This window comes from Orussus abietinus, unplaced genomic scaffold (assembly GCF_000612105.2).
Source record: "Orussus abietinus isolate OABI.00-Male unplaced genomic scaffold, Oabi_2.0 scaffold6, whole genome shotgun sequence".
NCBI classification, from domain to species: domain Eukaryota; kingdom Metazoa; phylum Arthropoda; class Insecta; order Hymenoptera; family Orussidae; genus Orussus; species Orussus abietinus.
Window position 1 is genome coordinate 2,163,052 of NW_019396002.1, and position 22,490 is coordinate 2,185,541.

A 22,490-nucleotide genomic window follows, 5' to 3' on the forward strand; every position below is an offset into this window, starting at 1 on the left:
GGTAATATAAATAGAAACAATGATCAATACACGTTCTTCGTGTATAAAACGATTTAGAGTTTTAATTATCTACGTAATCTTTGAAAAACATGTACAATCGTTTTTATTACAAATTATGTATTAATTTGCAGTTTATTTATTTACAATTATTATGTATCACTGCGTCACGTATTATCCCTATCATCATCATTTGTTAGAAGACATAACGGAGGAAGCGTTACGTATTTATTTCCATCATCATCCGATTAGAATAGCTCCAAAGTCGCATACTGTCTCGCTAAATAGGCCATCTTGTACTTTCTTGAGCTTCCTGGTGTTCGGGAAGTCGATGGAAGCGTATCTACCCTTCCGCACCTTTCAAGAAAAGTCTGGTACCCTCGTTACCCTCGAGGGTAGAAAGTGCAGCAACGCGAACAGACCTTAGGTTTCGGGAGAAATGGATATTATTTTCTGGGAGACGCTCGCTCGCGCAAGTCGATAGGGCATCGTTATCGGGTGATAAGCGCCCGGGCTCGGAATTCCCGCCCAGCCGGTCGGGGCCCGGTCGGAGTGCAGGGAAGGAGGCGCCCCGGAGTGGGGGGAGGCGAGGGTCCGGGCGGTGGGGACCGGGCCGGGGAGGCGGGGCGAGACTTAATCGTCCTCGGGGCCCCGGGCCGGCGGCCCGGGTGGAGGGATGGGGCGCCGAGAGAGATCGGTTCCCGTCCTGGAGTTCCTCGTGCAGTCGCTTAGCCGAGGCCTATACTTGTCCGTCGAGGGGTATCGGACCCGGGTCGAGATCGCGCCAAAGACCGAGTCCGAGTGCCGGGGTGTCTAGGACACCCCGAGAGCATCCCGGGGCCCGTCGGGCCCGTCGCAGGCGTCCGGGGTGGCCGGTCCCCACCCTGGCGAGGCCTCGCACCTGCGCCCTACCTGCTGGCTACCTGCGCCCGCCGGCCGGGGTTGGCACCCCTGGGCCCCCCACCACTTCCGAGGGGGTGCACGGGGCACACCCCCGCCCGGTGACCCGCAAGGGGTGATCTCCCCCGGCTGACCGGCTCGGCCGAGACTCCCGCAGTTCTGGACTCGGGCCCGGCTTCGCTGGACCGACATCCTTCGACCAACCTCCGGGACAACCTGCGTCTGGACCTGTCCACGACTTTGGGCCCCCACGTTCCTGCTGGTCGAGAACCTTGCAGTTAGTTGGGCCCCGAATCTTGGGGTTGGTTGGACCCGAAACCTTGAAGTTACTTCAGCCTCGAACCTTGACGTTACTTGGGCCTCAAAACTTTGACGTTACTTGGGCCTTAAAACTTTGACGTTACTTGGGCTTTAAACCTTGACATTACTTGGGCCCCGGACCTTGCCGTTGGTCTAGTCGCGAAACTTGGACATGCACTGACCCTGCCACAGCTGGGAGGTTCGGGACACCCCGAAGAGCTTGAAGTGATATGTTGGGTTGACGACTGGGCGGGGAGTGCTTGGTGATCGGTGCCGGGCCCTGGGGAGGTCCACGCTCTGGAAGCCAGGATGAAGATCTGGGTCTTGCTGGGGGCCCTGGCCATGGCCGTGCCCGCTATGCCCGCCGAAGTCAACAGGAACAAGAACAGAGGTCGAGGATCTATGTGGTGGTGAGTTGACCCCCTGGTATTAAGGTTTGTTCGTGTTCTCTACACGTTCTACCCTCGAGGGTAACGAGGGTACTAGACTCTTCTTAAAAGGTGCTGAAGGGTAAATACACTTTCGTCGACGTCCCGAACGCCGGAAAGCTCAAGAAAGTACAAGATGACCGATTTAGCGGGACGGTATGCGATAATGGATTCGAATCGGACGATGATATAAATGAAGACGTAACGCTTCCTCCATTACATCTTTTAGCAAATGATGATGATAGGGATCATACATTATGCAGTAATACATAATAATTGTAAATAAAGAAACTGCAAGTCAATACATCATTTGCAACAAATAATGATTGTACAATATTTCAAAGATTACGTAGAAAATTAAAACGCTAAATCGTTTTATACGCGAAGAACGTGTATTGATCATTGTTTCTATTTATATTACCTTGAGATCTTCGGACAAACTTTGTACTTTCCTGTTTCTTGGTCTTTTCAATTTTCAAACTTGCCGCCGAATTCACCGCCTACACCTTTTATAACATCTTGCACTAGCTCGGGATCGAGGGTAGAAAGTGTAGAGAAAGTCTACCCTCGGGGTAGATGCCCGTGCAAAACGAACAGCGACGTCTGCGTCCCTTCCGTCAAAACCAACGCCAAAGTGTATCATTTTCGTAAAAGTGTTAAAAGTGTAGGTAAAACGAACAAACCTTTAGAGTCTTACTCTCTAGTCAAGTGGGACGAGAAAGATACACGCAACGAGCATTTCCATTGACAAGCGGTTCAGTAGTTATTGATACGAATGCCTATCCAATGTACATAGATGTACGTAAACGTATAGGGAATTAAATTGCTTTTTTTTAAGTATTTGCTGCTTGCTCGATGCGTGACACTTTGGGGTACAGCCTGGCTTTGATCCTAATTTGTATGATATTTCAAACGGTGACAATTTTTATATTTTTTCTTTGAATGGCTTAAATGTTTCTTATCGATCTTACCGAGGTATGAGTCCCAGCCTTAATGTTTAACGAAACTCGCGTGTTTCCTCGGATTCGAAAACCCTTAACATAAAACGCGTCTCCGTCTATTGTCGCGCCCTTCCCAATCACTCTTCTATTCGGTGGAGCAATGTAAAAAATTCATGACCATCGTTCGATAGGAGGCGTTTTAACGACATGTCCTAGAAAGGTAATGTCAAGAATGAAACGAAAGAAATGTTTCTTTTAAGACGCGTGCGGTTTCTCGAATGTTGGATTTTTGGGTTGCGACCTGACTTAGGTCCATACTGGTACCGCAATTTCAGCGTTAAAACGCTATTTTTATGTACGGCCTTTAAATCGCTAAAAGGTGTCTTTTAACGATACAGGTAAGGAATGAGTCTCAGCCTTAATGTTTAATGCAATTACTGTGTGTTTACTTGCACTTGAAAACCCTTATTAAAAAACGCGTCTCTGACTCTTGTCGCGGTCTTCCTAATCACTCTTCTCTTGCCTCCCTCTTCGCTGGAGAGCAATGTAACCAGATTCATAACCATCATTCGCGCGAGAAGGCATTTTAACGACATGTCTTGGGGAGATAAAATCAAGGATGAAAGGGAGCAAACGTTTCTTTCAAGGCGCGTGCCCCACGCTCTCGGATGTTGCGCCAGGTCAGTGTTCGTCGCTCCGTGGTTAAAGACCGAACAAGAAACGGGATGAAACGACGAGGTGTGATTAAAGTTTTGCAAGAAACCTTGAAAATTGATATTACAACGCGTTGTCGATTGTTCATCACTCCGTGGTTAAAGACCGAACAAGACACGGTATGGAACGACGAGAAGTAATTAAAATATTCGACAAACCTTGACAATTGATATTACAACGTGTTGTCGATTTATCGTTGCGCCAGGTCAGTGTTCGTCCCTCCGTGGTTAAAGACTAAACAAGAAACGGGATGAAATGACGAGAAGTAATTAAAATATTCGACAAACCTTGACAATTGATATTACAACGTGTTGACGATTTTTCGTTGTGCCAGGTCAGTGTTTGTCCCTCCGTGGTTAAAGGCCGAACAAGAAACGGGATGAAACTACGAGAAGTAATTATGATTTTGTGTGAAACCTTGACAATTGACGTTACACCGTGATATCGATTTTTCGAAGTGTCGAGGAATTGATATCTTTTAATGGGTTTCCACTTTTCCGGTGCGTGTCGGTCTTAACGACCGCAATCGGTCGCAATTTGCCGAGACCGACGTGTCGGCCGACGGCGAGAATTCCCACGCGATTTCCTCGAAGGATTTCCAAAGAGGCCCCGGGCACGCGACTCGAGAGGCCCGATTGATATCTCCTCGTTGGCGAAACAATCGGCGAGAGCGATCGCGGCCGACAATCGGGGAAACGATCGGGAAACAATTACCGACGGCCAGGCGAGCGCCGGTTGCCTTGACGAGTCGCGTCGACTTTCGCTCCTCGGCCAATGTTGGCGGAAAATCGACTGGAATCCCGGAAAAATCTCGAGACATCACCTAACGCAAACCTTCGTAATCCGAAGAAATTCAGTATAAAAGATAACGGCTCTCCTCAGATTAATCACGAGAGATAATTAAATAAAAAATAATAGTTTTGCTCGCGTTAATTCTCTTTGGCCAATGTTGGCGGAAAATCGACAGAAATCCCGGAAAAATCTCGAGACCACCTAATGCGAACCTCCGTAATCCGTCGAAATTCAGTATAAAAGATCCACTGAAATTAATCATGAAAGGTAAATTAAAAATAAAACTCGAGGCTGAGCTGTTTGAGAACTGTGGAAAAATTTGACATCTTACGGTTAAGTTCTTTTTCTCTTTTTTTTCTATCAAAGTGGTTGGATCCGTATTAAAATAGTGGGAATAGGGGGCATCTAACACCTTAACGTCGACGTCATAGAGATTACGTGTATGTAATAAGGATGAAGATCTGTGTGTAATTTTGAGAAATCCTTGCGTTATTTGTTGCAGACGAAAGTACTGAAATTGACCCGGTATTGCGTGGGTAAAGTGTTAATGGGTTAACATTTTATTTATTTTTTTAATTTGAAATTTCGGCGGCGATAAGGTATCACCCGGGGCGAGGGGGCGACGGTGGCTCTTTCTCGGGACTGAGCGATGACGTCCCGTCATTTCCGACAGGACTACCGCATCCCGGATGACAGGGTCGTGAATCAGACGGGCGTACGTCGGCCGGGACGTCTTTTTCAGGCGGAATCCGCAAACGGGCGGTATTCCGCGGCTAGGTCCCCGACGGCCGATAAATTGCCGCGATGCGGATTCACCTTTATGCGAGACACGATCGGCGGTAATCTCACGGTACCGCTTCGGAGGCCGATCGAATTCTCGCTGATCGATGGCAACCCGTCGGCGATCGGTCGTCAACATGTGCGTCGGCGATTCCGCCTCGTCTTCTTTTCCCGGGGATTTTTTTGTCCGGGGCCGATTGGACGAGGCGAAGTCGATCAAGGAGGCCCCGAGTTGCGACTGAGTTACGCGACAAGCTCACTCGCGCGAGCCCTCTTGGCGCCGAGTCTCTTTACGCGATTGCGAGGTTAATTTTCGAGCTTGTTTGGAAAATACATCATTTTTTAATCTCTTTATGCGATTGCGAGGTCAATTTTCGAGCTTGTTTGGAAAATACACCGTTTATTTTCTCTCTTTACGCGATTGCACGGTTAATTTTCGAGCTCGTTTTCAAAATACACCGTTTTTTCTCCCTTTACCCGATTGCGAGGTTAATCTTTGAGTTTGTTTGGAAAATACACCGTTTTTCTTTCGGCGATCTGTCCAGCAAGGAGGAAGCGAAAGACTTTATCCGGGACCGATTGGACGAGACGGAGTCCATCGAGCCCCCCGATCGAGGCTGAGTTTCGCGACAAGTTCGCCCGCGCGAGTGCTCTTGGCGGCCGAGTCTCTTTACGCGATCGCGAGGTTAATTTTCGGTCTTCCTCGTAAAATTAACCGTTTCTTCGGTTTGCCGATCTTTCCGGCAGGCGGGGAGAAAAAGGGCCCGTCTTTCCCACGGGGGTTGCGGGCAGGGGCGCCCCGTGGGACGCCTCGGATTTTCTGGGCGACGTAAATTACCGGCGATATCCCTAACCGGTCCCGCGGCCTCTTATTTATGGACATCACTTATTGAATGCACGGCACAAGCCATGCATAAAGGCGGTACAACGGGTCTAACCCTGCGGACCGGAGTTTACACGGCTTAGAGGCCTCGACGGCTGCGTGGGTGTGCCCTTCTTGCACGTGCACGCTGCGCAATGTGCATGTGCGCTCGCGAAAGTGCAGGGGTTGCGCGGGGCGCCGGGGGGGCCGTAAAAAAATCGAACGACTCCATAAAGCATCGAGGTGAACCATTAAGAAAGCGAGGACAGAGGCGGAGGTGCTCCGCAGGGCTCGACCGAGACCTCCGCGTCCACTTTTGAGATTTCCTCTCGAGCCTCTTCAGGGTCTCGCTTAACCCTTCGCGGTAAAGTGACGAGTCTAGTTCGTAATTGATTTGCATGCCATCCCTTACAATTTTCATGATTAAATCGTCCTGGAAGGGGTTAACGACGGAAGATTGTCTCCACGTTTGAGATTTCCCCCTGAGCCTCTTCAGGGTATCGCTTAACCCTTCGCGGTAAAATGACGAGTCTAGCTCGTCATTGATTTGCATGCCATCCTTTACAATTTTCATGATTAAATCGTCTCGAAAGGGGTTAAGGGCGGAAAATTGTCTCCACGTTTGAGATTTCCTCCTGAGCCTCTTCAGGGTCTCGCTTAACCCTTTGCGATGAAATGACGAGTCTAGTTCGTTTTTGATTTGTATAGCATCCCTTACAATTTTCATGATTAAATCGTCCCAGGAGGGATTAAGGGCGGAAGATTGTCTCATCCGTTACATCCCTTCACAATTACCCGGAAAAATGGAGTGCTCTCCTACGAGTATTTATGAATTCAAAGTACAATTAGGGTCATCTTTCCAGGGTCCCTCCTTTGTGTTGGGCGAACTCCGGCGCTCGTGCTCGGCGTCTGGGGACTCGAAAATAAACCCGTCTTCGGGGCCCAGGGGGACATCTCGGCTGAAGATGACGGACGTCGACAGAGATCGCGGGACGATTAAAATAAATGTTTATTGTGCCGTGTTAAGCGACCCCGACACGACTGACTGACGGCATTCATCCTCGAGTCCTTCTTCGAGCTGTTTATTCGCCTGGGAAATGTTTGCCAAACGTGAAACGTATTTCGGTGACGATGCCTATCTCTGTCTCGCTCCCTTCCGGAGGATCGCCTTCTAAGGTCTGAATATCCTCCAGCTATTTCCAGAAGATCCTTCCTGAAGTACATGGCAGATATCGAATTAAGCTCGTAAGAGGTTCATGGAGTAAGGCATTTTGAGGGCTCTCTTATTTACCTTTATTTATGAATTTTTATTTCTGATTAAAGGGGGATTGCCAAAGCCGGAGAGCCGAACAACCTGCTGCCGATGTCTCCAGCGTCCCTGCACATGGACCCCACGGTTTATGCGACTCTGAGGAGGAAACAACGCAGGTTAGCCCGGGAGAATCCAGGAGTTTTGATGGCCGTGGCCAGAGGAGCCAACCAGGCCATTGTGGAGTGCCAACACCAGTTCCGGAACAGAAGGTGGAACTGCTCGACGAAGAACTTCCTTAGGGGGAAGAACCTCTTCGGGAAGATCGTCGACCGGGGTGAGTTCAAGTCCTATCCACCCTTACGAAATTGACTCACATTCACCCTTTAAGCTGATACGAAAGGGTCATTCTATGTATAAACCGTCAAAATAATTATAAAATCTTTCTCCAAATTGGGCGTACCGAATCATGTGAAACCTCAGCACGTGATTATAAAAAAAAATCTAAGGAAGAACGAGGTGCTCGTGATACTTCATTTTTCACAAAAACTGTAATTTTGGTTCTAGTCTCGGATGAGTAAACAATTTTTTTAGTGGAAATAAAACGTCATATGCACCACCGTCTTCCTTAGGGCTTTCATAATCACGCGTGAAGTGTCAAGAATTTAGAGGCATCCAGTTTGGAGAAAAGTTTTATATTTTGATGTTTTATATTTTGACGTTTTATATTTTGACGTTTTATATGTTGACGTTTTATATTTTGACGTTTTATATTTTGACATTTTATATTTTGACGTTTTATATGTATAGAATGATCGTTCCATATCATTATTATGTTTGCGCGAGATCCAATTTTACTGGAGGAGAATCCTGAAATTTAGGAACTTTGGGAACTGGGACACGATGAGTGGGCTCTTCAGGGTGTGAATAATTCCGGCGGTTTATTTAGATTTTTCGGGAGTCCTCTCGCGGCTCGAGCGTCGACAGGAAGCAGAAGAGCGGGAATATCGGGTTTCCTCTTGAATCTTTCTCGTCCCGTCCCGGTGTATCGGGTTATTCCTTAAGGGTGCTAATCGAGGGTGCTCGTCGCCGGTTACAAAGTACCGGAAACCCATCCGGTTTCGGCCTAACCATCCGTCATTAGCCGGCTAATAAAGGGGATCCCTAGGGAGAACCGGTAGCTTCCCATTGTTGGGACCCAAGCCTCCCTTCAAGAGCGATTCCACCCCTTGAACGCTGAGCGAAGAAATCACATCCAAATAAAAAGAAAAAGCATTCTTTGGTCGAATGGATCTTCACTTGCCGCTATTGACAAAATAAGAAAATAAGACAGAAATGAAGTTGAGGCAAATTATAAACGATTCTCCATTTTCTTAAGCTCCCCTTGCATCGCCTTCATATATTCTTTTATTCGTTAACAAGTTTTTCTTTCTTTTTTTTTTTTATAAAAAGTACTGAGTTGCTGGAGTTTAATTCTATTCCAAACGTGACATAACTTTCCTTCATAATTTCTATACTCGAGACCAATTTTGTACGTGGTACCCTTTTCGGGAAATCATTGTCAGTTAATCCTAACTTGACATTGCAATAGTGATTTCTTATCAGGAATCAATTTCACCGAGGAAATTTCTTCCCTCGAGAAACATTGGGATCGCCACAAGGGATTAATATCTTGGAAAGTAAATGTTTCACATTTTGTGCAAAAAAAGAAAAGAAAAACAAGGGAGTCCATTAAATAAGTGCAACGCTTGCGTTTCGCGTCGCGGAATCACGAGATTTCCGGCCAGGGGAGGGTCCCATGATCCGCCCCTGGGAGCGCCGCGAAATGAGCGTGGTGGCCTTTTTTTCGTCGTACTTAAGTGGCCATATGGGGACGAAAGGGGTGGCGAAGGGGCTGTAACCCTTTGTGTTTACGCCGACCTGGTCCGGCGAAAAAAGCTCGGCTTACAATCGGCTCGCGGAGATCTGAAAGAGCGACAGGGGAGCCGCCAGGGCGCAGGGGGTCCATTATCAGGTTGCAAAACATACATCTGGCCCCGGTGGTGGCACGTGCCCCAGGGGCCCTCAAGATCGGCTCCCGAATGGCCCCGCGAAAATCCCTGCCCCCCTGGCTCCTCTATTGTCCCCACTCCATCGCGTTATCAGATCCTCTTATCTGGTATAACGTTTTGCGCCGATTTTTTTTTCCCCTCGAAGAAGCACCCCTCCTCACCCCATTCCCTATCTAACGACCCTGGACCCTCTTCGGTCATGGCGAACAGATTTTTTTCCATGAAAATCTGTGGACCAGATTCTTGAATTTCCAGCTCCTCGAATTTTTATATTTAAATCGCCCTTGTGGGAGTTTTACGAATTCTCGATTTGCGAACGGAAGGGAGGAATTCGAAAGGTGGGGGTGAACTGTGGTTTTGGATTTTCCTAAGGGTATCGCATTTTTTCGGGCATAAGATAAGGGAGCCAGAGGGGATTGTTCTGTTGCGGTAGGTCAGGGGTCCTTTAAATCTGGCGCGGGCCCTTATGGGCGAGATTTGACGGATCGTCGATCGGGCCCAGAGCGTCATTGACAAAATGGGACTGCCTTGTTTAGCCAGGACCCGGGAGCGAACGATTAGGAGCAAAAAGAGCCCTGCTAATGGCGGATTCGTTTCATGGGGGGCCTGAAGAGTATCAACCGGACTTGGGGTGTATTCCCTGTGTAAGGCCGCGGGTACATGGGGCCCCACCTATCTTTTGGTTTTGGGGCCTGACGGGCGACAACTTGACGGATTGGCCATTCGGCTACGGATGTCACTGACAAAACGGGACCAAATCGTTCGGCCCTCGATCCCCAGGGTGGACAATTAGTCCTGCGCGAAGGACCATTAATCCTGCGCCGTCTTCGATTTGTCAGGCCGGAGATGTGGATATCCGGGACCCCCTCTCGTGATTTCCACGCCCGTGTTCCGGATTAAACGACCTCTCCTCGTCATTTCGAAGTCCCTAGACAATGATTACACTTAAAAGATTCCCATAAAAATGTATGAAATTGTCCCGTCACATGCGTAACTCCCTAATATTCCCTTGTTCCTCATTAAACGACCCCTCCTCCACTGGAAATTCACTGGAAATGGTCCCACTTCCCTTGTCAAAATTTAGGAAGAGGCGTGTATTTAAGTAGACATTATTGTAAGACTTAATTTTGTTTCATGCAATTTGAGGGATGATTTGAATTAGTGAACTATTTATTGAGCCGGGGTTAATTCAGATGTGGACGAGACAACTTCATAAATTTTTATGAAGTTGTTCCGTCACGTGCGTGACTCCTCAATGTTCCCTTGTCAAAATTTATGAAAAGGCGTGTATTGAAGTAGACGTCATTGTGAGACAACTTTATTCACGCAAGTTGAGGAATTATTTGAATTAGTAAACTGGTTATTGCGGCCGGGGTTAATTCGGATATGGGGGGACTCATGATTTCAGTAAGTGGTGAATTTTTTAATGTTACATCGCCTGACTTTTCGGAGTTGTACCAACTCGCGTGGCTTTTTTTTTTAGAGATCACGAGATTGATAAGATGCGCCAGGTCGCGTTCGCTTTCGCTTTCATCCGGGCTCGACGACACCTGGACAAAACGCGTCTCATCAATCTGAAATAAACGGGCAAGAGCGATTAGTTGTGCAGACCGGATTAGGCGTCCGCCTAATCGGGGATCGCCATTAAGCAATCGGCAGAATCTGCAAAAGGCACCTAGAGTATGGAGGGCTACTCTTTGCGCGAGCTGTACCCGGTATTACAGCTGGTAGTGAGTGCGTTCCCGGCCTGTAATCATTTTGCCGCCAAGAGCCACCTACCGCGCCGATGCACTCACCGATGTACTCACCGATGCACTCACCGACGCACGCCATTGCACCCCGTCCCACCTAAAGGTGCGCACCTTGCGACGTCCCTCCGTGGAAGAGGACCTCCTCGGGTAATCGCCGATGTCGTGGGTCCTCTTTTGAGCCCGCCATTATCGGGTATCCCAGATTGGGTGTAATAAAAAGGGGGAGTGAAAAGTCAATGTGCAGGTCTGCACTTTTTATTATACCGTTAAGCGTAATTATTCCACGTTTTCACGGGATTTTGCGTGGCGAGGTAAACAGGAGTTATGTAAGCTGTAAAAAGGGGGAATGAGTTGAATGCACTGGTTTTATTGCACTATTACACCTTGCGTTGTTCTATGTTTCTATGCGGCATTGAGGGAGGTCAGGTCGGAAGAAGTTAGAAACGTGTTAAGGGGGTATATGCAGTTGTCATAGGTGAAATTCAGGATTTTTTTTTTCATAAGTAAAGTGCATTTTTTAATCGAAAACACGAGGGTGATTTCATCGTACAATTATTAAATTTTAATAGCCCGTCATTATTGGATATCCCAGATTGGGTGTAATAAAAAGGGGGAGTGAAAAGTCAATGGGCAGGTTTGCACTTTTTATTATACCGTTAAGCGTAATTATTCCACGTTTTCACGGGATTTTGCGTGGTGAGGTAAACAGGAGTTATGTAAGCTGTAAAAAGGGGGATTGAGTTGAACGCACTGGCTTTATTGCACTATTACACCTTGCGTTGTTCTATGTTTCTATGCGTTATTGTGGGAGGTTAGGTCGGAAGAAGTTAAAAACGAGTTTCACGCTCTGTTTTCGATTGAAAGATGCATTTTAGTTATGGAAAAGAAATTCTTGATTTTTGCCTTTGACAGCTGCATATAATCCCTTAAAGAGTCACAGAGTAGAATGAACAATTTTGCATAATTTTTATTGTACTATTACATGGCGTTATCTTTTCTTTCGGTGGAATTGAGCGAGGTTGGGCCAAAGGGGATGGAAAAAGGGAGAGTGGAGGGTCACGAAATGAAATGCAGATTTTTTTTTATTATATCATTACTTGCCATTATCTTCGGTTAGGATGGGCTTTTTAGAGGTGAGGTCTCCAGGGGTGGAAGAAGGGAGAGGGAAAAGTGAATGAGGTGAGTGTACGCTTTTTATTATATCGTACACGTCATTATTTCACGTTTCGACGGGATTGAGCGAGGTCAGGGAACAGGGGCGGAAGGGAGGCCGAGTCGGTGCCAAATGCCTGCGAGGAAGAACAGGGGCGAAGAACGGTCGAAATGGCGAACTCGTTCCTCGGCGAGGGCGCGAGAGCCTCGTTCTTTGAGGCGCAAAATGGGCTCGTTGTCATTTCTAATCACGTCTTCATTAGGGCCCACGTTCCAAGGGCCCCATCCCCCCGGGGATCCATGTCGCGCGACGTATATGATCGGCCGTTTATAGGATAAATTCAATCAATGCCCGTCGGGCCTACGGGTCGCTGCTTATATGGCGCGCGTCAGCTTTTTGCTATGGCGTTACGCTCCCATAAATCGCGGCCTATGATGGGCTACATGTGTCGACGGCACGCCACGGTTTCTTGCGAAAACGTGAGCCGCGACTCAAGAGGCCTTAACGGACATTTTTACATCTTGTTTGCTTCCTCCGAGCGGTCCCTGCAAGGCCCGGACCAGTTCCGCCTTCCTCCGCGTCGTCGGCCGCCATCTTGGACGGGTCCAAACTGCGCGTTTCCGGAGTCTCGCGAAGATTCCCCTTTTTTTTCTTTTTTCTCTCTTTCATTCCCCGCGCTTCTCGCAAGGTTTCTTACTATTTTCACGTTCTCTCCCTCGTCTTCGCAGGACTCCGCAGTCAATTCGGGACGTTTGTCGGTTTTTCTTGGCCGTTACGTCGATTTGAAATCCCGAGGTGGACGCTTTCGCAGTCTGGTCGAGGGTTAGTTGGGTTTCTTTGTTCGGAAGCGAATCGGAGGTTAGGAAGTGAGGTTAGGAGATCGGCGGGGGCTCGGAGGATACGGGAAGGTCCTCGGGGTGGATGCCGGGGGTCGGGGCGGCGGTAGCAATAATTTCCAGCGATTTTATCTCCGTGGAATTTCAGCTTGACGCAAATGCCTCTCGTAAAGTTGCGTCGCGATGTCGCTTAGGGCGATCTCGCGGTCGAACGAGTCCGAGGACTCGTTCCGACTACAGAACAGCTCAAAAGTCTCTCGACGTCGCTCTACTTGGCGCTACTTGCTCTCCGTTGCCATAACCTAACGACAGGCCTGCTCTAGGGAGGTCGCGCTAAATCGGAACGCGACCGATCCCCTTTTGCCTCGGCACCGGTTTCGAGCCGCTCCCCAAATCCCGTTTTAATCTCGGCCGAAATTTGTCCAATCCCCGTCGTATCATCGTCAAAAAATCAACCCCAATGACAACGCATCATTATTTCTCAAACAGATTTTAATTTCTACAATTTACATAGGAAAAGCCTTAAAATAATTAGCAAACGCGTGTTTCTCTTCGTTCTTCTTGCTTGGCGCGTTCTTCTCTTTTTATACCTCTCTTCTCTCTCCACGGTCCAGTTACACCTTCACCGTACACGGACCGATAAGCGTAACTATTTATCGCGGCCTCTCGGGGGAATGCCAGAAACGCGAAGGGATTATTTATTGAGCGCTTCCACCCGGTGTTCCCTTCTCGGAGACGACCGATAACGATTCCTCGGGCAGGCCGCGTTATCTCGGCCCTGTTTGACGATCGTAAAACGACGAAGCTCTTGTACCCCGCGAGAGGTTAGCCCGCTCGCGGGAAAGCCGAACCGGCGCGCCATCTCGCGGCCGATTAGTTTGACGGGCTCGCGCGATCTCTTTTTACGAGCCTCGTGTCGATGACTTCACCGGCTCTCCCTCTCTTTCTCTCGGAAACGAGTAATCCTCTCTTCCTACGTGAGTAAACGCAAGGGGATACGCTGGGAATTACTCGTCGTCACCTTTTATTCTCCCCAATCACTCAGAATGGAGACAAAAAAAGGGCACCAACTTCCCCTTAAGAGACTATACCACTGTGAACGTCGAAAGAATTACAGATTTTGGAGGCGAAAGTATGAGTTAAAATTAACATTTTACCATGATTCAGGTACAGCCAATGGCCATGTGTTTACTGAACATGGTACTAAAATTTGAACCCGATCGGTCCAGCCGTTTTTGAGAAATCACCTGCGCCAGGTGCAAACAATGTTTTTGTTTCTCTTTTTTTCACTACCCTACGTTTGTAATGATAAATAAATAAATGTGTATTTTTTACTAGAAAGAAAAATTTCTCTATATTCTCCTACGTTAGGCCGTTCACGAGGAAAGAAATGTTCGTGCCATTATGTGCAGTACTTTTTGAGACAAGAAATTGTGAAAAATGTGTAATTCTTTCGACGTTCGCATTGGTAGAGCCCCTTAAAAGTCGACTCTAACCCGTTTTCATCGCGCAACTTTGAGATTTCATCGTGAGCACATTTAAAAAAAATATGTCTTTCTTTCTTCATTACTTCCTAAGGTTTCCTGCAATTCCTTGAACTTCTGCGCGACTTTCGAGAAGGGGACCCCCCAAAGAACGAAGGCGTGTTTTCTTAATGGCTGACACGTTTTCGCAGCGGGCGTTAAGCCCGGTCCGCGATCTCACCTCGTCCCGGTCATCCCGGGATAAGCCGGTCCGTCACGCCAGTTCGCCATGATGACAAATAATATCTGGAACCAATCGAATTTAAGGGGTCCCGGGATGCGCGAGGTGTCCCCCCGTAATCGAGTGTAACGGCGCTGTAAATCTCGTGGCTCCCTTTCCGCGGGGCCCCCCGGCGGTGCCCGCTTCCGTTCCCTGGTACTTTGTCCCAGGATTAGGGAAAGCAGCCCCTTCGGCCTTCCCGAGGCAAATCGGCAAAAGAAGGAAGAGGACGGACTCCAAAAGTCGCTGAAAAGACTCGTAACGAATACGCATCCTCCTCGGGAGATCAGCCACGCTCGACGCCCTAAGAAAATCCCTCCAGACGTCTCACTTCGTCATTGGGCGTCGAAAATCGCGCCCAAACTCCCCAGGAATAAGGACCGTAACGTGGGGCATCACGAGACAGCGGGGGTCTAACTTTTCCCCGAGGCCGCGTCCGCGTAAAGAAACTCGGCGGCCTTGAGGCGCGCGCGTGTATGTATATGGCGCGAGACTCGGTCGAGTGGAATCGAGACGCGGTTTTCCGCGCCGTATCGAGTTTTCGCGCGGGAGAGTCTCTCCGGGGGGCCCAGGGGAGTCGGGACCAGCGAGGAGGCCTCAGGGGAAGGCAGGGGGAGCCAGGGCCCGAGGTCGCAGGTCCCGAAACTCGTTCTCAGCGCCTTAAGGTCCGCCCAAGTCGGGCCCGGCCTCTGATATCTTTACTACGGCCGGCACAAAGGTGCCGGTAGGCACCTGCGCCTTATGCAGATAAGGTCGAGGTGCCGGGGTCACCGATGGTGGGGGAGGCCGGGGTTAGGGGGCCCCTTCACCTGCGGCGCTCGGGGCCCGCAGGTAGTCCCAGGGGGATTGAGACGTTCCGACGTCACCTCCCACGCGCCACTTGGGAATCTTTTGACCGGGCCAGGTGCACCTGTTGCACCGACCTCGTCCTGGTCGCCCCCTCCCCCTTCCCCCCTCCCCCGGCTCCCTGCGACCTCTAATCACGCCGTCGTGATCGATCTTCCGGGGTCAAGGCCGCAACTAATTGCCCGCGTGGCAGTTTTCCTCGGGGTCAAGGCCATCGCCAGAGGGGACGGTCAATAGGTGTCAGGGCGGCCCTATAAAAGGCCCTCGTAATGTGCTCGTAAAGCATAATCTCGCGTAATTAACGGGATCTTTTTAATAGTTTGACTGGACAAAAAATTAGCCCCTTTCCCCCTCCCGCCGATCCACCCTGGCTAGACCACCCGCCGAAGAGGCTCTCCGGGACCGCCCCGGAATCACGGGACACGGGTAAAACGGGCCGTAAAAATTTTGTTGGGGGCTTTTAGCGGACCCTGGGACTAAGAGCGCTGCTACGTTAATGTCGTATTTATCGGGATCGGTGGTTTATTGGTCGTTTATCGCCGGCTGCCGTGTGGCGGGCTCGTCTTTTGAAGAACGCGATGCCTGGGAGACATCCCGGTCGTGCACCAGTTCGTTGGGCGTCGTCTCTTATCCAGCTTTTTTTTTCATGGCTGTTCCAGGGTGCCGGGAGACTGCGTTCATCTACGCCATCACCAGTGCAGCGGTGACGCACAGCATCGCCAGGGCTTGCAGCGAGGGCAGCATCCAGTCCTGCAGTTGCGATTACACTCATCAGTCCAGACCTCCTTCGGCTGTTAGGGACTGGGAATGGGGTGGGTGCTCGGACAACATTGGGTACGGCTTCAAGTTCTCCAGGGAGTTTGTGGACACCGGGGAACGCGGGAGGAACCTCAGGGAGAAGATGAACCTGCACAACAACGAGGCTGGGAGAGCGGTAAGTTGGAGGCGCCTAGATTAAGGCGACGTGGAAATGGCGTCCGGGGTCCCCTTCGTGAAACTTTCTTTCGAATCGTTTCGAAATTTAGAATATGATATGGAAGCTGTAGGAAAGGTCTCGAGACCCATGTAATATCAATTTTTTTAAAACTTGTTCACAGCCGTTTTAAAAATTTCCTATAAAAAGTGAAGTTTCATGGGTGGTCGAGACCTTCCTGGTGGTCTTCGTGTTCATAGTGTAAGGTTTGAAACGATTCGCTGCATCCGGTTCGGGGGAAAGTTTCGTGAACGGTTGACTACTCGGATGCCACTTTCACGTCCCCTTAAGGAGATGTGAAAAACCGAGGAAGCTTGACTTAAGGGCAGCCATGGTACGCTGAATGGGAGGATGTTGAAGGGGTTTGACGGTAGTTTCTGGATTCGCCAGGGCGGATCTCAAGGGAAGCTGATAAGGGGCTCGATAGCTTGGACCACCCAATCTTGCTCTCGAGATCCGTCCTGGTGGAGTCGCCGAAAAGGGTCCTTCCCCGACCCGGAGTTCCCTTCTAAGTCGGTAGGACCCATCGGCAAAAAGGCTGCCCGATTTCGGGGCCCCAGTTTCCTCTCGTGCATTATTGAAGCGTCGATCGCTGCCCGTCTCCGGTGGAGGCAAAAAGCCCACCCGGCTGTTCGGTTTTTGCCGTGTCACGTGGACGAGGGCGCTCGAAAATGATATGGGACTCGTCGATATCTGTCAACAGCACGTCTCGTCGGAGATGCGGCAGGAGTGCAAGTGCCACGGGATGTCGGGCTCGTGCACCGTGAAAACCTGCTGGATGAGGCTGCCGAACTTCAGGGTAGTCGGCGACAACCTGAAGGACCGGTTCGACGGAGCGTCCCGCGTCATGGTGAGCAACTCCGACCGGGCACGGGCCAACAGCAACGCGATCATCAGCAACTCCGCCAGCAACTCCGTCCACGCCCATCGGGAGGGCCTAGGGCGCCGGCACAGGTACAACTTCCAGCTGAAGCCCTACAACCCCGAGCACAAACCCCCGGGTCTGAAGGACCTGGTCTATCTGGAGACCTCGCCGCCGTTCTGCGAGAAGAACCCCAAGCTCGGCATCCTGGGCACCCATGGCAGGCAGTGCAACGACACCAGCATTGGGGTCGATGGCTGCGACCTCATGTGCTGCGGTCGCGGCTACAGGACCCAGGAGGTCATCGTCGTCGAGAGGTGCGCCTGCACCTTCCACTGGTGCTGTGAGGTCAAGTGCCAGCTCTGCAGGACCAAGAAGACCATACACACGTGTTTGTAAGGACCTTGTGTTAAGACACCAGCTGAACAGGGATCATGTCACGATGCCAAACTGCAGGACCTAGGAGGTCCTCGTCATCGAGGTGTGTTCGAACCTTTCATTGGTCCTGCGAGGCCAAATACCGATTCTGTGAGACCAAGAAGCTCGTACACACAATTGCCTGCGAAAACCCAGATACAAGGACCTCATACATGGAGCGGGTGAATGTGAACTTCTCGGTGACACTTCGCGATGGGAGTCCTAGACCTCCAATTCCTAGGGACGCTTTAAAAAAGGCGAGAGAAGGTGTGCATTTATTTATAGGGTCCAGAAGGTGGTAGGTAGCACCTATCCCAGGGAACCACACGGTGTGTGTACGTCATAGATTGTGGAGTTCAGGGGGATTTAGGTGGCTTCACTAACTAATATTCCCCGGTTTCTCGATTTATGGAGAGTGCGAATCCTAGAAGAGACCTCGTGCAGACCCTGGAGGGAATTCCTGGAACTTGCGCCGTAGTTCTCGGGAGAGGCCGGGAATTCGGCGGCGTCTCTGCCTCTCCTGGTCGACCATGCCCAGTATTAACGTGAACCGATTAGTTATTTATTGATCAGACCCACGGGGGCGCTCGGAATGACCGAGTCACGGTCTCTAGGCGTGCAATTAACCGTTTAACAAATTTGCGCCGATAGGCGTCGACGTGTCAAACCGCGACGCACGTAGGTGGCTTTGCTAATCTGTAAATATGAGCTTTAACGTCGCTCCGTCCCTCTCCCTCGGGCCGTCGCTCTCGTTTCCCCCGTAAATCTCTTTCTCTCTCTCGCTCCCTCGTTCGACGTCTAAATGTCCATCTGTCACTGACATACTAATTGCCTTTGCTGTCCGGCCACGCCTCTCTCTGCCGCTGTGTCTAACGCGCGCCGGACCTCGAGAGTACGCGCGAGTATCATTGACATTTATTTATTTAACGCCGTGGGCGCGCTCGCGAGGCGCGAACGTCGTTGTAAATAAAGCGTAGCGCCGAGTGGTAAATTAATAATTTGCGACGGCCTGCACGAGGCCGGACGGGAGGTTGGCACCACTCGGGGGCAGTTCCGGTTGATCAGCCATTTGTAAATAGAAACGGCACCCTCTTCGCGGTTCATTTCTCCTTAAACCACGCAAGCTATCGAAAAACGTGTCAGACAAAAGTTGCTCCCAGTCCCACCCTCGACAACTTTTGTAAAGGCCAATTTCATCCTCGACGTTGTCTGACGCAAGGATAGGGAATTTTATACGCGCGGGTCTCCTCGCTAACCTCGCGTACTCGAATCCCAGTAACTGTACATAAAATGCACGTCCCAGCGGGGGTTAATCAACATTTTGCAATTTTTTATATGACGTTGGGTAGGAACCAAGAAGTTTTAGATACAATTCGAGACGTAGGTCATGTGGACCTGGCATTTGTAAATATTTCAGACCGGTGGAGCCCGGGTCACGTAATGCACCTTACCCGCGATCTCTGCCAATTTCTACGGGCGCGCCTTCTTTGCGACGAAAATGTCCTGAATGAAACTTCTTTGGAGTATTATCCTGAACAAGTTTCATCTGAAGCATTTCGCTCCATCGCTCACCGGTCGAGCGGAAAACTCGATTTTAGATTAATTTATTGGGCGACGTGGACGCGCTCGCGAGAGGCGAGCGTCCTCTTACGTCGCTATGGATACAATCGATTTCCCGAGTGAGATTTACGAATCTGTGAGGAGAACTGCACGAGGCTAACCTATCGGCGAGGTGGAACGCTAATAAGACTCGCAGGAATTTGGTTCGTAAGCCGTTTGTAATTAGTTTTAACCGAACGTGTGTAGGTGCCCTGCAAACGCTTGATAAGAAACGTATTTCGTGCCGTTCTTGCACTTGCCGTTGCACTCTTCAGGGCCCTTGGCGAAATACAGTGGAAGCTTTTATACGCTACAAAATAAGCTTCAATATCGCGAAAGGAGTGGGGAAGGCCCCGCCCAGTTCGTCCCCTCTCCTCGCCAGACCTACTAAATCCCCACTCCTCGTCCACGCGTAAGAGATCCCACTGTATTCCTCACCTAGGAACGCCGTTTACGTATAAATCTATAAATTTATAAATATATATATACATATACTAATTAAATTATTTTTCTACCGTAACGACCGTGTCATAGAGTCGGAGACTTTTTAGGGGAGATCCCGAGTACCAGTGCCGGTGGCGAGATAGTTGTAAACCGAATTGCACTCGCCGACGTTGTGTATAGTACATAGTTGTAAGTAATTATTCCTCTAGACCCCATTCCGGTTATTTATAAAAAAAGGTATATATATATGTATACATATATTTGAGCATAAGATAGGAGAGCGAAGTGGAATAAAGTGATATACATGTGTACGATGAGGATATGTGTTGTGTTATGTATTGTACTCCGTTCCCCGACAGAGGCGAAACAAAAATGGCGAACCGTGTTTCACTATTGTCCTGTTAAGAGAAACGCATGCCGATCTCGCAGTAAACCACGCACTTTTCTCGGGACCGTTCCATTAATAGTGCGGATAACGTCACGCTTCTAATGCGAAACTAACGCAACTTAAAGCGTTTCGCACGCGGGGGATAAAACGGCACGATAAATAGTATTCATAGGGGGACGCCTTCTATCAGCCGCCATTTTTGAGGCCCTCGAATTTTCTCCCTAAAACTCGCTCCTTGTTCCTGGAATATTGTTAACGTTGCTAAATGTACATATAAGCCGGGAATTATTCCATAAATTCGGTTTAGTAGTTAACGGTAGTTTTTGGGGTAGAAAAAAAGGGGACCCTAGGGCCCAAATTGGTAGTCGGTGAATGGAAGGTTGCGTGCCCTTGAGAGCGCATCCCATTAATGGATGGCTTGGAAGAGGGGGAGGGTTGTAAAGGGATAAAGGGGGGAGGGAACGTCTCGGCGGGCTGAAAGAGGCACGCGTGACGGTATGCGTAATAATAGTAAAACTGAATGAATCCTGCGGGGGTTTTCGGCCAGGGAGCGGAGAAAACCGGGGCGGAGGTGGAGGAAAGCGAGATCAAAGGCGCCGCCTCGAGAAGTGGCCGGCTGCCCGAGATTCTTGTCTCCCGCGGGAGATGCTGGGAGCCTCCCGTGGCAGGAATTTGTTTTAGTATCTTGGTATATGTGCCCCTACGGCCCCATCGGGCTCCAAAGGGCTCCATCGAGGGGGTTCCTTTTAGGCCAGAGGGTCCTCTTTATTCGCGCTCGCGAAGATCCTGCCGATTTTCTCTGCCACCTGTCGAATTGATTTCAACTCCATTTTTTTGGAGATCTTAAAGGACTCTCTTCAAAGTCCCAGGAAATAAGGCCCGAAAGTCTCAAGAGATGTCTTTATTCCAGGAGAGTTCCCAGGTGTGAACCGATCTCCCTGAATTTTTGGAGGGGTTTGAAGGACTCCAGGTGAATTCCATCCTGGGACTTCTGGAGGTGTATGGTCATTTTCGGGGAATTCTAGACATTACAACTGTTATTGGTGACTCACGGGGATTTAAACGCCCCCTACGGGAGTGCGTGGATCGCGAGCACAGTCGGGGCCCGTTTACTCCGAAATGGGCCTTGTTTAATAAATTATTCATAAGCATATCACGCGCTCCCGGGAGAGTGGCACCTAATTCCTTTCCAAGTACGAGGAATTCCGGATAGGGCCCCGTGCGAGAGGGTCAGGAAACGCAGCGACCCCTATACGTGGCTCGACTGGTAGTAGGGCCCGAAGAGGGAGTAGCATCTGGGCCCGTAAGGCCCAAGGAAGGTTGGCCGGCGTTCTCGACGTCCCCGGGGCCCGGGGGCTCCTCGAGGGCCCAGATTATGCCGGACGAATGCGAGATTCGTCGCGGTCCCCGGGGCCCGGGCCCATCAGCGATGCCGCGCGCGTGTGCGAGCGGACGACGACACGCGACGTGTCGCGGCGGGCCCCAGATTCCATCTCCCGCGGGCCCGAGGTCTCATAACCTCTAAATGTTTTCAACGCCTCTATCAGATGCGGGGCCCTTGAGGCCCCGGGCCTTGAAGTCGGCCGCCGTGACCCGGGGAAATCGCACCCCCGCGCGAGAATCTCCGCAAAGCATCCATGCCGGCCTTTTTATCGAGACAAAAGTCGCCTGACATTTCGGAGGGGCCTTACTTTTGGGGGCCTTAAGGTGATATGAAAGTGTCATATATACGTACCAAAAAGTTAAGATATTTATAAAACTTTTCTCCAAATTGGGCGTACCGAATCATTTGAAATTTTACCACGAGATTATGGAGGCCCTAAGGAAGAACGCGATGCTCGTGAGATTTCATTTTTCGAAAGAAAAAAAAAAACTTTTATATTTATCTCGGACAAGAATCAAGAGAAGACATTTTTTTTTCTTCGAAAAGTGAAATTTCACGAGCATCACGTTCTTCCTTATGGCCTCCATAATCACGTGTTAAAGTTTCAGATAATTCGGTGCACCCAGTTTGGAGAAAAGTTTTATCAATACTTTGACATTTATACGTATATATATATATTTTTTTTTCACATTTTATTCTATATATATAGAATGACCCTTTCATATCACCTTATGGTAATTTAAAATAGGATTAGGGAGGCAGCTGAGAGACCAGAAGCCACATGTCTTGATAGCCGAAAACTGCCTTTCGATAAAAGACCATTTAGATTGATCAAATGTGTTTCCAGAGGAAACGGGGCGACGTACGGTGTACGTCCCGAAATGAAATAATCGAATCGGACGCGCTTCCAATGGCGGGCCGATGCGCTCCTTTCGCGGCCGATTATCTGGACGATTGAATGGGCCCTCCATTGCGGGAGGGGGCGAGGGGCCCTTGGTAAAAAGTGCCACGCAGAGCAGCGGAGAGGCCGAAAGAACTCAGCGGTAGGCACTGTGTGTTTTTCGAATTAAAGGGAATCCA

The 22,490-nt window shown here is 49.7% G+C and overlaps 1 protein-coding gene across 1 annotated transcript; it reads left to right on the forward strand.

Annotated features, from left to right (window-relative positions):
- The first annotated feature begins 1,506 nt into the window (after positions 1-1,506).
- Positions 1,507-17,577, forward strand: LOC105704516 (protein Wnt-1). Its single transcript, XM_012433807.1, has 4 exons — positions 1,507-1,607; positions 7,038-7,300; positions 16,003-16,277; positions 17,020-17,577. The coding sequence occupies exons 1-4, from the start codon at positions 1,507-1,509 to the stop codon at positions 17,575-17,577; spliced, it is 1,197 nt and encodes a 398-aa protein (XP_012289230.1).
- Positions 17,578-22,490: the final 4,913 nt, after the last annotated feature.